General features: G+C 45.2%; 1 protein-coding gene across 3 annotated transcripts in view; it reads right to left on the reverse strand.

The window, feature by feature from the left end:
- PFI (tubulin folding cofactor E / Pfifferling (PFI)) overlaps window positions 1-14,472 on the reverse strand; it is a 129,187-nt gene that overhangs the window by 70,839 nt on the left and 43,876 nt on the right. For 2 of the 3 annotated variants that reach the window (XM_087374993.1, XM_087374992.1), the window contains exons 2-5: window positions 8,707-8,868; window positions 8,529-8,575; window positions 8,177-8,323; window positions 7,884-7,958 (exon numbers count right to left, since the gene is read on the reverse strand). In XM_087374993.1, the coding sequence (XP_087231119.1) occupies window positions 7,884-7,958; window positions 8,177-8,323; window positions 8,529-8,575; window positions 8,707-8,868 (431 nt within the window). The remainder of the gene's footprint in view (window positions 1-7,883; window positions 7,959-8,176; window positions 8,324-8,528; window positions 8,576-8,706; window positions 8,869-14,472) is intronic. The other variant, XM_087374994.1, reaches the window with a different exon arrangement.

The following is a 14,472-nucleotide window of genomic DNA, read 5'->3' on the forward strand; positions in this document are numbered from 1 at the left end:
AATTCTGATTTTCTATAGGCATGTTATGGTGCAACATCCAATGAGATTGGAAGCAGCCCATCAAAGGCATTAGAAGAACCCTGATTTCTGTCAAAAACAGCAAGAGGCAGATCTGCATTGCAAAAATACATCCAGACTAGTAAAGCCTTCCTGGTCACGGGATTATAAAGCCAGTAACCCTTGCTTTCACCACTGTAGCCAGTAAAAATGCAACTTTCTGCCTTATCATCGACCTTGCCATGCAATTCCTAAGGTACATGTGTATTCGCTACACAACCGAATGTACAAAAGTAACCCACATCGGGCTTATGGTCAAACCAAGCTTGATAAAGCCATTGTGGGACACCTATTCAAAATGTAATTGGAGCACATAATTGCTTCCATCCGAAACTCGTGTGACACCAATTTGCGTTCAGTATGCATCTCCCCATCTCCATAAGTTTTTTTGTTCAGCCACTCCATTATGCTCAGGAGTGTAGCAGACTGTACAGTGATGTTTAATGCCTTTTTCAGCCAAAAAATATGTCAAAGCCTTGGACATATACTCCCCACCTCGAAGGCAACAAAGTGTTGAAAACTATGAATACTTCATTTTTTTTTTAAAAGCGAACATCCCGGTAAATCTTGTTAAGTCATCTATGAAGGTAACAAAATACAAATGGCCAACAAAAGATAGTATCCGCATGGGACCACAAACATCTGTCTACAAGCTCCAATTTTCTAGCAGCCCAGGGTGCACCATCCTTAGGAAAAGAGAATCTATGCATTTTCCCAAAATACAGCCCTCACAGATTTGTTCACAATTAGGTAAGGCATAAACCATGTGAGATTTCTGCAATAATAAAAGGTTGTCATAATTCATATGCCCAAACCTCGCATGCCATAACTCTGCAACCTGCATAGCAGGGGTAGTGGTAGAAGCAACATATCTCTTCTGATAGGCATCAAGACTGGAACATCCGGTGAGAGAGTGTGCCTTATCAACACTAATACAAAGTCTCTCTCTTTGTCACAAACCGTACATATGTCATCCTCAAAGATGACTTGAAAGCCGCTTTTTGTGAAAAAGGACACTACAAGGAGATTCTTCTTTATTCCAAGGACAAACAAGGCATAGATTGAAAACATCCACGACTGTAAGCATAATCTCTCCAATCCATTTAACCAGATAAGAAGAACTATTGGCGCACAAGACTCTCTTACCAACAAACGCACATGATAACATGTGAAACAAAGATTTGCGTGAAGCAATATGGTGGGATGCACCACTGTCAAAATACCATGTCTATACCGTCTCATTCACGCCGAATATGCGTGCTTCCCAAGAGGCATCATAGCTGCAAGTAAAAAATGCATATTCATGCTCGACATAGTTGATTGAAGTATCCTTTGTCCCTGTATTATGGGCTGAACCTGAAACAGCCATACCAAGTTCCTTTTTCCTTTCCTTTGCAAGCCTCTTTGGGCATGCCCGGCCTCTTACAATAATTGCATTTACATTTCTTAAAAGGCTTCACAACATCCTTACCACCTGGATGTCCAAAAGCACTGCAAGAACCATGACCGGATTCATGTTTGGGCTAAGTTGCCCTTGTCCCTAACCGAAAATGCTTGCTCCCCACTATGAGAGTGAGATGCCATATTCTTTCGAGTCTGCTCCTCCTGCAATAAGAGTGCTACCAACTCTTGACAAGTGCGAGGATTTGTATTTTCCCTCAACAAGAGATTGAGCGATGTGTGAAAAGAAAGTTGTAACTCCGGTAAGGAGTTCAAGGTAGTAGAAACAAGCTGTGCACCTCGAATAATTTCATCAATATTCAAGAGTTGCTCACACGTCTTGAATTCTAGCGACATGTTACTACATTGAGTCCCCTTCAATCATATGCACCCCATGAAGCCCCCTACGCAAAAATGAGACTAGCTTCTTTTTTATCTTGATACAAGTTCTCCAAAATATCCCAAGCTGATTTTGAATGCCGGCAGGACCGAACATGAGAAATTATGAACCTCTTCACATTAAATGAAATCAATGGCAATGCTTGGGAATCACAACTATCCCACCTCCTCTACTCAAGAGAAACACTTGCAAGTGCTTGTACTTTTGCTTGCCCAACTAGAGCTTGTTGTTGTTGTTGTTGCCCACGACCACGACTACCCCCTTGCTATGGAAGAGTCCTGCATGAGCACCAAGACGGGCTTCAGCACCTGTGACATAGTCCCATAGACTCTCGGCAACCAAAAGATTATGAATCATAAAGCTCCAAGGAGGATCATTGGTGATATCCAACCAATCCTCTTGGGCAAGCATATGAAAGAGATCATTTGGATTATTCTATGCCATTTCAGCAAAGTAAAAAGAGGCAAAAAAACTCAGTAAAGTTCATGTGCTATGAACACCCTACTCAAGTAACAAACCGCTGTCAAAGCCAATACTTGGCTCGAGGATGCACCTCAAATTTGCCACAAAACTCCCGTGTTGGGATATGTACTGCAATCTCAGAATTCTCTAATCATCCAATGTTTGGCTCAACAAGGCATAAACCAATGGCATAAATCCAACTGAATTTCTGATTCTACCCGAAAAGCAAACCTCAGTGGCACAAGGGCCAACAAATGCAAGAAAAGGAGAAGGAAATTAATTCCCAATGCAAGCAATAACAATTTGGATTCTTACCAGGTCACTCCTGAAAGGAATGGGCAGCCAAATGCCTACGAAAAGAGCACAAGGAACTGAAAATTGTTCTCCGCACAATAGAAGATCCCCTCAGTCAATACTTGAATGAACTAGCACCAGGACCAATTTCTAGGACTGCTTTGCATAAAATCAGCAAGTATCATCACCAAATGGACTGAAATTGCATCCAAAAGTGCAAAAAGTGGGCTGTACTTTGACAAAACTGCCTGGAACAGCTCCAAAACAGTGCATACAACGCTTTAGAAGCCCCCAAACAGTCTCCAAACTGGCGGTACAGCCTCCAATCCGTAAAACAGTTCTGAAAAACACCTCGAAACGTGTGCCCAGCCTCCAAACAGCTGCTGCTTCTGAAATTTGTGCGAAAACTGGTCAAAATGCTTCTAAACAGCTCCACGGGTGCAAAAAACAGGTCACCTAGCTAGAGATGTTCTCCATGAAAGAGGGCACTACTCCAGGAGCCCAAAACAGGTCGAAACAGCAGAAAAAGATGGCGGCCATGCTAAAAACTGCTTCCAAATCAGCCAACTTGCTTCAAAATGCAAGCACCTAGCTTCTACGTGGCTGCAAACTGAGTCGCCCGCCTCTAGCTATGCTCCAAGTGTTGGATGAAGTCAAAAACGACCAAGTTTTCGAGACAAAAGTGAGTTCTTCGCGATGAGAAGCTAGAGGACATGGGAGGCACGAGGAGTGGTGTGGGAGCATGGGGGAACCTGCTCTCATACCCAATGTTAGAATCGGCAGCGAGAGAACGTGAAAGAATGGAGATCAAGGAAGCTAGAATGAAATTGCAGTAACACAAATGAAGTACAAAGCCACGGTGTCATACAGACAAAACCCTAGGATGGCCCCTACCTTGGGTGAAACATGTATGGTGACTAACTCACCACAAACTCAATCTCTAACTAAGGTTAGGGGTGAAAAACATTAATAAAGGGAAAAGGTGCCCCTAGCCCCTTATTACATAACATTGGCTACTACCTTAGGAAATATAAATATTTCTATTCTCCATGAGAGCCAAAAGCGAATTTGCATCAACATGTGCCGATTGGCCCACAGTGGGTCGGTGAGAGGGCTTGTTGGAGTTTTGTAGGTCACCTCCCCACTTGTGAACCCCCAAACGAGGAGAGCTAGAGAGTCAAAGATGAGACCTGGGCAGCCACAGGGGCAGAAATGACAGCATTTTCAGGGCTGTCACATGGGCAGCATGTAAGCTAACATATGGGCAGGATAGGCAGCATAACCAGGCTGCCATTGGAGGGCTGGACAAGCCATGACCATTGGGCAGAAGAGCCCGCGATAGTTATGACCATGATCAACAGAGAAAGGTAGGGATGACCTGCGCTGGAGGCTGCACCAAGCAGCAAAAGACTGCACAGCAACCAGGTTGTTTGGAGCAGTGCAGGAGTAGGTCAAGGCACACGATGTTGGAATATGAAGTCAAAGTGAGTCAAAAATGAGTCTAGGGGGTGTTTTATATTCTAGTGAGTCCTAGACATCCCACGTGTCATATTGGGAAATATCCCATAGACATTGTGGCTTTCTAGAGTCTAGTGGCACACTATAAATTGTTGTACTTGTCTTGAGTCTTTAAATATCAGTCAACATCAAGCTTCATCTACATGTGAGTATTTTGGTTATTGCCTTGCACTTGTACTTTCTTGCCTTTTCCATCATGCTTTCCATCTTTCCATTCCGTTCCTAGTTTCTAGTGCTAGATTGGTGCTCTCCCTACCCCCATGTCTCTTCATTTGGTATCACAGCCACCTCTAAGAGGTTGAGGTAAGAGGGTAGCCATGAAGCCGCCTTTCCTCCTCCTCATTGGAAGGTCCTCTCTTCCACTTGGAGGGCTAGCTTCCCACTCTCCCTTGAGCTCTTCTCTCCTCACCCTTAGCCTCTCCATGAGCTGATCTACATCGACATTGGAGCTACCATTGAAGACTTTGGAGCTGATCTACTTTGGAGAGGAAGAGGCGACTGTTGGGCGACTTGTCTTCCTCAATTTTCGAACTGTTTTCCTCCCCTTTTTTGTCATGAAGACTGTGTTTTGGGCTGGATGACTGCTCTTCTTCAAGTGTTCAGGCTCCTAGCTGCTGTTACGGCAGGTGCCACCTCATTTCTACGCTTCTCCAAGGTCGTTTTGACTTCAAAGAGCTGTTAGAACCAACCACCACACTGTTTTTCATGATTTCTGGCTTGGTTGAGGTCGTTTTTCAGATTCTGCCTTCATATTTACAGTCGCCCACCTCTATTGCTGCTGGAAGACACTCTGAAGAGCAACTCTAGTCCTGAAATCTGGGAAAAACAGTCAAAACTGTGTTTTTTGCCCTAAAAATCGATTTTTGTAACTACACCTCAAATTTTCAGTAATTTTTGGGGATTCTTACATATTTGACATATTCTTCACTAGAGCTTTCATATTCTGAGAAAAAAGATCAGAAACCGTAATTTTCAGAAAACCCTAATTTCCTGCTAAACCCTAATTTTCCAAATTTAGGGTTTTCCTGGATTTTGGTTTCCTTTGGCATTATTGAAGTCCCCTGCATGTAATTCTTTTGGGGATTTTGCCAAAATCATGTAATTTTATCAAATTTTAGCACATTCACTTGGCATTTTGCTCCCTTGATCATTGTTGCTCATCTTTGAGCCTCTCCTTCGACTTCAGTGACTCTCTGATCGGCACATTGAGAGTCATGACGTGATCACCCTTGGTAGCTGCTCCTATGGCTTCATTGACGCATCTTATGGGGCATCCTCGCCATGCACTTCATTGACATTCTTCATCGACTCGAGATGTGCACACATGTGTAGGCAGCTACTTGGGGTTCCACATGGGTTCTCTGCCCTTGCTATGCATAAAATGAATTTACTATCTTCATGTTTGTGTCTAAGGGTACTCTGCCCTAGGTTGTCCCCCAAAATGAATGAAATAAATCATGTGTGTTGAGTCAATAAAGGTACTCTGCCTTGGATAGTCCTCCTAAAATGATGTATTTCTTTTCTATTTTTGGTGTGTGGCTCCAAGTCCCTCATTAGTCTTTGGAGCCAGGAGGGGATGTACTATGGGAGCCATATGTTTTGGCTTTGATAGGTCTATTTGTTGGTGCATTGGTCTCCTAGACCTCTGAGTTGGCCATGCATCCATGCATGATGAGCCTCTGAGCCATGCTAGATGAGCTTTCTATGTTATGCTCACTAGCCTCTGAGCCAAGCTCACTTGCCTCTGAGATTGTGTGGGAACCATGTCTAGTTCTCGACCGTCAGTGCACAGTTTGATGACCGTCATTGTCATGTTTTGTTCTTGGTTCCATTCCAGTAGTCTCTCACCTTGCCTTCATGGGGGGGTGTTGGAATATGAAGTCAAAGTGAGTCAAAAATGAGTCTAGGGGGTGTTTTATATTCTAGTGAGTCCTAGACATGCCACGTGTCATATTGGGAAATATCCCATAGACATTGTGGCTTTCTAGAGTCTAGTGGCACACTATAAATTGTTGTACTTGTCTTGAGTCTTTAAATATCAGTCAACATCAAGCTTCATCTACATGTAAGTATTTTGGTTATTGCCTTGCACTTGTACTTTCTTGCCTTTTCCATCATGCTTTCCATCTTTCCATTCCATTCCTAGTTTCTAGTGCTAGATTGGTGCTCTCCCTACCCCCATGTCTCTTCACACGTAAGGTCGGAGCAAAGCAAACAGAGGCATCTGGAGCAAGAGCGCCACATGGCAACAAGGCGCCATGTTTGGAAGCGTTTTGTGGGTTGAAGCAGAGACTGCAAGGTGCTGCAGACAAGTACAAAGGCTAGAGTTGACGCAGGAGTGCAAGAGATGCAGCATAGATCCGGAGTGGAAGTCCCTGTAAAGAAGTCAGGTTAGTACCGCACCATATGGGGAAGGCTGTGGGCATTTATAGGCCTGGCCCCAAGTCGGCTAGCTGCAAGAAGATCACAGACTGGGTCAGCCTAGTCTGTGAGAAAATCCGACTATTTCCAGGCCCTCCAACACTATATGAAGGGCCCCCGGGGGGAAGAGGGGGGAAGAGGGCACGTATCTCTCACTCTACACTAGTACACACACTGGGTGCTATCTCTTTGTTAATCTTCTGCTGCTGCGGGGAGTATTAATTGTAGCAAGCTAACATGGGGATGCTTTGGTCACTCTAGGGGCAAGATTTCCAAATCCACGGATGAGGATATCCACTTTGAGCAAGTTAGCATTGTAGGTCATGTGGAGTAGTGTTTTAAGGTACTTCTCGGTGGTATTTCGACCCATGTCCGGAGAACATCCCTCTTGGCTCTTGGAGGGTAAGGCTTTATGCGGGTGTCCGCAGAAAGTACTTGCAGCGGGGCCTCGGAGAGTGGGAGTGGATTGATGAAGGAAATCACAAGAAGATCCCCCCCCCATTCTTTCAGTACAGGGTTGGAAGCCTTCCAAGCCCCCCATTGAGAGGAGAGGTAGATTTCAGCAGATTTACAGAAATCTTTTTGAAGAGGCTCTGGAAGACTCTCAATAATAGAAAAATTACTCTTACCTTTTTGCTTTCTATTCATGGAGGAATTGCTGTAATCTGGAGACCCAGATGCACAGAGGCACTCTTTTGCTCCTAGTCCACCCATCTCATACATTGGCCATTATATGGACGGATACAGTACTACCTTGATGACCACATGTTTATGCAGGGATCTTCCAGGTCTGCTATTGCTAGGACGACTATTTTCCTCAGAGAATAAAGAGAGCGTCCTTTCTTCGCTAAGGTCCCTATAGGCTTGAGTTGGCACTTTCAGCCTCGATCACGGCTCTTTCATTTGAGTAGGGCTTGACCCTCTCGGGCTTTCTCATGCGGTGCATGATGTATTTGATGCCTTGAGCAATTTGCTCTTGGGGTTTTTCCATACTTCATAGAAGCTTTTTTCATGAAAATAACAAATAAACAGTCTTTTGTGATATGCTTTCGACACCGTGTCAAAGGCTTCGTTGATTTAATATTTAGACTGGCCCTCTCATTCCCTTTTGGTCATTGCTATTACACTACATTAAACAAATGTTATGTTCACTTGTGCAGCTGAAGATGTCATGAGCAATGAGCTAAAGTCAAAGACTAAGGGCAAAAGCATTTTCTTTTCCCAGGGAAGAAATAGCACTCCTCAAAGAAATGAGCATACTTCGGGAATAAAACAAAACAGAAATAGATACCTCTAGTATTTTAATGTTGTTTGCACACAAATGAAGCTCTTCTACCACTGGTAGGGCATGTTTGAGCAACTCCACCTGTAAATCCCAACCACTCATGGTCCTTTTGTGCTGAATCTATCTCATTTGTGATAATATTACATCAAAAAGTTGGATCTATCTTTTCACAACACTTACATTACAGCATGCTGTATCTTTTGAGTTAGTTTCCAACAAAACATGAAAACCAAGGTCTGTGTTGCTTTTTCCCCTTAATATTGCTCAGTTTAGAACATGAAGCTTGGAGCATAATTTACCTGTCCCCACGTTATTTGACAATAGTTCAGCACGAGAGTTTGAAGATGCTCGAATACTGGTAATGGATCAGCTCTTAGCTGTAACCTGTTCTTGCTGAGGTCCAAAACTCTCAAGGCTGGAAGTTCATGATAAATATGCCCAACAGCCTGTTCACAGGAAGAGCGTGCTTCAAGTGTCTCCTCACCAACACAGATTTAAATCCCTTTTTGTCAATTCAACCTTCTAGAAGCAATCAAAACTGGAAGATATTCCTGCGAATTGAGAACTAGAACAAAAAGGCAGGAAGTATAGCTAACTGAAGAGCAAGTTTAAAAGCTCATTAAGTCAAACAGAGATAGTGATATATCATACATGCCAGTCCGCTAGCAAATTTCCAGTGAGGTCAAGCTCTTTGAGATCTGTAAAAATGTAAACACCTGAGCTTCCAATCTCTAGTACCACAAACAGACATTGTCTTTTCTAACATTTATCATAAAAAGACTGAACAGAAACTGTAAAAGTTGACAGGAGCTGATAGCTGATAGATTACTAGGTAATACATTGTGCAGTTCTCCAGCTGAAGAAATGCCTTTATGAACAAGAGAAGCAGTCGTGAGATCCTCTAATATCTTCTGCTTCTTTTCAATTTTATCCTTCCCAACAAGCTCCACTACTACACGTTTCTGCCGAACAGAGAGCAGGTACATGATATCTGCACCATGACAGGTAAATGTAATTTCAGCAGTTATATTTGAAGTGGATGAAAATGCAAACACAATTAAGCAGAATTGTGAAAGCTGCCTTAATGCTTGTGATTGAAACTTGTCCTAAATTTTTAGACATACATTGTGCACACTTTGCAGTGATATGGCATAGATGGGACATGAGGATCTTCCAAAAACATGCTACACACTCAGCAATCAGCAATCAGTAATGAGAAACCTTGATTTAATTCAGCTGAAAGAATATCTGCAAGGATGGCTTAGCATTTAAGAAAGAACACATTTGTCACAAACAATGTGTACATACGTCGAAGTTCACCTGGTAGCAGATGGTTCATGCCCTTATAAGGCATTTATACTGACAACATCACTACGCCTTTGTGCTAAAACTCCATCTTCTCTTTACGCCCCTTTCCTGAGCCAAAATTTTTCCCCAAAATGTGCACATATTTGGATTGCGTCACAAAAAATGTGCACATACATCAATGTTCATCTAATAGTAGATTTTTCGTGCCTTTGTAAGGTATTTGTACCTATCACATCACAATTTTCTTGGATGCCCTAAATTTCCCATTCACATGCATCTAACAATCCAAATCTATGTATATCATTTAAGCTATGTGCTTACTGTTAACACTTAGCCCTGGTATGGCCTTGTAAGCTAGTCTTAGGACTCAGTCAGCCCTTAGGTTGACTTCATTGGTCAACCATATAGTTGATTTCGGGGCCATATAGGCCACCCCTTTGAACTTTCTCATTATCCATTTGCAAGTACTCCTATTTGCTCCTGCTTGTTGTCTGCTCCCTTTGCATTCCACTTCCTTCCATGGCTTCCTGCACCCAACAGTGGTATCAGAGCAAGCTCGTGCTCGCTTCACCTCCTAGCTCACAGTTCTTCACTATTGCTCTTATGCTGCCTTGCTAGAGGACCATCACGGTAACAGTCATCAGCTTCAGCTCAACAGTGTCGTACGTCAGCGTCTAAGCATCACAGTACAATTGCGCCATCAGTTTTGAAACTTCTCCATACATTATGTGGTTAGCGCCGTACATAGCCTACATCAGTGAGGCACACCATGTTGCCAAGCGTACGTCCTCGTCCATACAACTATACACAGTTCAAAACCTAGGATAGCAATCCATATACCCAGGACAGGATTCACAGATGTAGATCCTTACTCAGAGGACAGAGCCGGACTTATTGGAGCCCAGCGGATGGTACGAGGGGTGGAGTCTGCATTTCAGTTTCAGCCAGGTGGGCCCCAGAGATCAGCCAAGAGGGTACACTAGTGGAGAGAAGGGCCTGCTATGTTATTCTTCAGATTGAGAGCACAGCAGTTGGTGTTCTCAATGTGTACGCTCCCACGGATCCAGCCCGCAGACGTGCATTTTGGACACAACTCAGAGAGTCCCTTCCTCAGGCAGACACCTGGATTGTCAGAGGAGATTTCAACATGGTTGAATTCTCTGAAGACAAGTCGGGCCAGACAGAGAGTGGACTTTCTGATAGGGAGAGAGTGGAGTGAGATAGTTTTGTTTTGCATGCTGGACTTCATGATGCAGCTCGATTGGATGACTTTCGTCACTTGGCTGATAGTCTTCAGTTCTCTTGGTCTGGGGTTTGCCATGGCTCCCTCTCTTTGGCTAGGCTTGACAGGTTTTATATTGGCCATTAGGGCCACGCTAGAGGAGGACAGATTGGGATCCGCCCAGGTTATGTTTTATCTGACCATGCTCCAGTCCTATTACAGATTCTCCCTACCTCTCGATTGGAGAGCACAGGCTTTGTGAGAGTTCCAGACTTTGTTTTTCAGGACACAGAGTTCGTGGAACAGTTGAGAGAGGCTTGGTTGACAGAGGACACTCCTAAGGATCAGGGCTGGTTGATGTGGGTAGAAGGGGCTTTGGCTAGAGTCAGCATGGCCTGCCAGTTGAGGGCAAAAGAGGAGAATGAAAAGCTCAGAATCAGAGATCGGAACGCTAGAGCGGAGGTATCCAGACTTCAGAGATTGATTCAGAGCTTTCCTCATTCTCTTTTCATCAGAGGGCAGCTTTCAAAGGCTCAAGAGAGACTAGAAGAGATTCAGGGCAGGAGGGCCCAGTTCAGGTTTTACTCCCAGCGGACCTTCCGGATCCAAAAGGGGGATAGATGCTCTAGAGAGTTCTTCACGGCAGTGGGTCAGAGATACTCTTCGGACAGCCTTCGCAGACTTGTGGATGAGGCCGGGTATCTTCAAACGGATCCTCATCGTCTTGTTGAGATCACTTCTGGAATAGACTCTTTACACCGCCGATCCAGTCACCAAGGAGATGATCAGAGCCAGAGAGGAGATTTGGAGTCATGTCCCCCAGATGGTCTCAGACAGGATGAGTCATGTTTTGGATAGCCCGCTATCACTCATGGAGATCACAGATGCGTTACATGAGCTGCCCAGAGACAGATGCCCAGGGGAGGATGATCTGTCGCCTCTTCTTTTTAGAGCTCTCTGGGATACGATTGGGCCTCATCTACTTTCTGCCTTTTTAGAGGCTCTTGATACAGGATCTTTGGGCGAGGCTTTATGCACAGGTATGATTTGTCTCATCCCAAAAGGGGGAAACAAGACAGTCCTATGTAATTGGAGACCCATTACACTTTTAGGGACAGCCAATAAGATCCTAGCAAAGACCTTGGCCCTTCGTTTAAAGCCTATGCTGCTATCATCAGAGCTACTCAGACAGGATTTGTCCAAGATAGGAGTATCTTGGACAATATCTTCACTTTTTGGGAGGCCACTCACTGGGCCAAGGAGAGTCAGCAGGAGATTGCAGTTCTCCTTCTCGATTTTGAGAAGGCCTATGACAGGGTGGACTAGGGTTTCTTGGAGGGCACTATGAGGAGGCTAGGCTTCAGTGATAGATGGATTTTATGGGTCTCCTCACTTTACTCTCACTCTTATAGCTAGATGGTTGTCTGTGGAGGCAGAGGACCGGCTTTTCAGCTATCCAGATCGGTACGACAGGGATGCCCGCTTGCACCTTACCTTTTCCTTTTCGTAGCGGAGGCTATGGGATACTTTATGCAGGCTACCAGTCATGGCACTTTGGGCCTTCATCTACTTATCCGACAGGAGCAGAAGCTTCTGGACACTGAGTTTGCTGATGATACGGCACTGACAGTCAGAGGAGATGCATATAGTCTTGCTACTGCTGCGGATGCAATTGACAAGTTCTGCCTAGCCTCAGGGGGACTTGTCAATTGGAACAAATCAAAAGGCATCTGGACTGGAGCTCAGCAGGATACACCAGCATGGGGAGGAGACAGAGGCTTTGTATGGATACCCAGAGGCACCTCCACGAGATATCTAGGCTTCCAGGTTGGCATTGAGGTGTCCCCGACACAACAGTTTGCCCCAGTTCTTAAGAGTATCCGGAGAAAGCTAGCCTACTGGAGTACGGCTAGACTCTCTTTGGCCGGAAGAGCGCTGGTACTCAACCATGTTCTACTAGCGACTATGTGGTACGTTGCGTCATGTTGGTGCTTTCATGCTGACTCGATCCGTCAGGTGAGGAGATTGCTCCGGAACTTCCTCTGGAGTGGTGGTGATGCTTCTGAGGACACTAGGGCCAGGGTTTCATGGGATACTTTTACCCGCCTCGCAGGGAGGACTTGGAGTTCTTGATCCTGAGATGCAGAGCAGAGCCCTTTTAGTCAAACTTCTTGTTAGAGGTTTGACTCCAGGAGATTAGCCGTGAAAGCAGTTCCTACTGCATGGGATTCACCAGTGCACCCCCAGAGCAGCAATCAGAGCAGTTCCCTCCTCTAGAGAGGAAATTGCCCGACAGCCACTATATCATAACCCCCTGGTTCGGTATCAGGGATCTTCCCCTGGTACAGAACTTAGGACTCCTTTGGCCATATGGCATGCTCAGGGGGTTGTGACAGTCGGAGATTGGTTTAGGGGAGGTGTGGAGATGTCAGAGGAGGTGATCAGAGATAGACACGGGCCACTTGGACAGATTGTTGCCACCAGATTACTGATCATGAGAGCTATTCCTCAGAGGTGGAGGGATATGCTTACAGATCCAGACTATGTTCATCCCATCTCTACTTGGTCAGGTTGTTTTAGTGAGTCTGGGCTATGCATTGGAGTTCGTTTAGGACCGGCACCGTTTACTTATTTTGAGACGGATTCCTCTCACAGATTGTATCCCACTCAGCCCCTGGATCAACAGGAGCTCCTTTGGCAGAGAGTCAGGGTCATTGGCTGCCTGGGTAAGGAATGGACCACAGATCCGTCCAGGTTGACCATTGCAGAGGATCCTAGATGGAGACTTTGGATTTTTCAGGGTCGACCTCTTGCGGGGCTCGACTGGGACCCAGGTGAGTGGGCGTGGGCTGCTCCAGTGGCAGGCGCTCGTCCTCTTCCTTTTTTCCAGTACTTGACGAGGGCAGGTTACAGGCTTCAGCAGAGAGACTCTCATCACCTACCATCTGCCTCACAGCATTGGCACGCACAGGGACTTACTGCAGAGCTCTTGCAGAGCTACTGGACTCACTTTTGGGGCATCAGTAGAGCCAGGAAAGTCTCCTACTTTCTTTGGCTCACTATTCATAGGGGTATACCTGTGGGTACTTGGCTTCAGCAGATGGGTAAACCCTCCTTGTGTATGTGTTGTCAGCTTGCAGAGGAATCTAGTAAGCATTGTTTATGGAGCTGCCCCAGCTCTAGAGTGGTATGGACAGGTATCTTCAGGTTGTTCTCATATGTTACATCCGAGTCCTTTCTGATGACATGGGGTGCTGCCCTTTGGGGGAGAGGATCTGGAGCCTTTGCCCTCTATGAGTCAGAGCCAGGAGACCACGGTTTCTTCATGCAGTGTCACCAGAGACGGGGTCCCACAGATGTTAGCACCATGGAGCCGCAGGACTTACTTTTGGTACCAGTACCAGCTCAGGATTCCAGGCCTACTTCACCTGCAGGTTCAGCCTGGGAGGTGATTTCTAGCATTACCCTATAGCGAATATGGTGTTCGCGATGTTCTTTTGTCCTTGGGGGTCATTTAAGCACGGAGGCTGACATTCTTGCTTCCATTTGGGCGGAGATTATCTTCACTCTCACGAGTCAGTGGGAGCGGTGTACAGGCACCTCTTTGGCAGCTCGTGGGAGACTATTATCCTTCATGAGGACATGGGACTGCTCATTATTTTTTCATTTGACCCCTTTTGGGATGTCGTGGCATTTTAGACCACCACCATGGCTTTTTTGCCACATTGTTGAGGCTAGGGATAGAGTACTTTCTCTCCCACCTGTTGTATGATTCGTTTTGAATGGAATATATCACTTTCTTGTTTTTTTTTTTTTTTTAAACCATCTCATAGTGACTAGTACACTAATCATAGAAGTCCCGAGGCAAATATACTGTCAGCAACAAGCGGTACCTCGGGTAAATATACAATGTCACCAAGCAACCTCTAGATATCTGAGCATGTCTGTAACAAAGAGACATAGGTACTACCCCTCTCTTGAGCATCAGGCAATGCTCCAGGCCTATACTTTGCTGAGCCTGTAGAAGCCACAACCAAAGTAGGCTCAAGCTGAAATGTAAAGCTG

Source organism: Dipteris shenzhenensis, chromosome 5 (genome assembly GCF_047967505.1).
Source record: "Dipteris shenzhenensis isolate YYH24624 ecotype China chromosome 5, Dip_SZ_1.0, whole genome shotgun sequence".
NCBI classification, from domain to species: Eukaryota; Viridiplantae; Streptophyta; class Polypodiopsida; order Gleicheniales; family Dipteridaceae; genus Dipteris; species Dipteris shenzhenensis.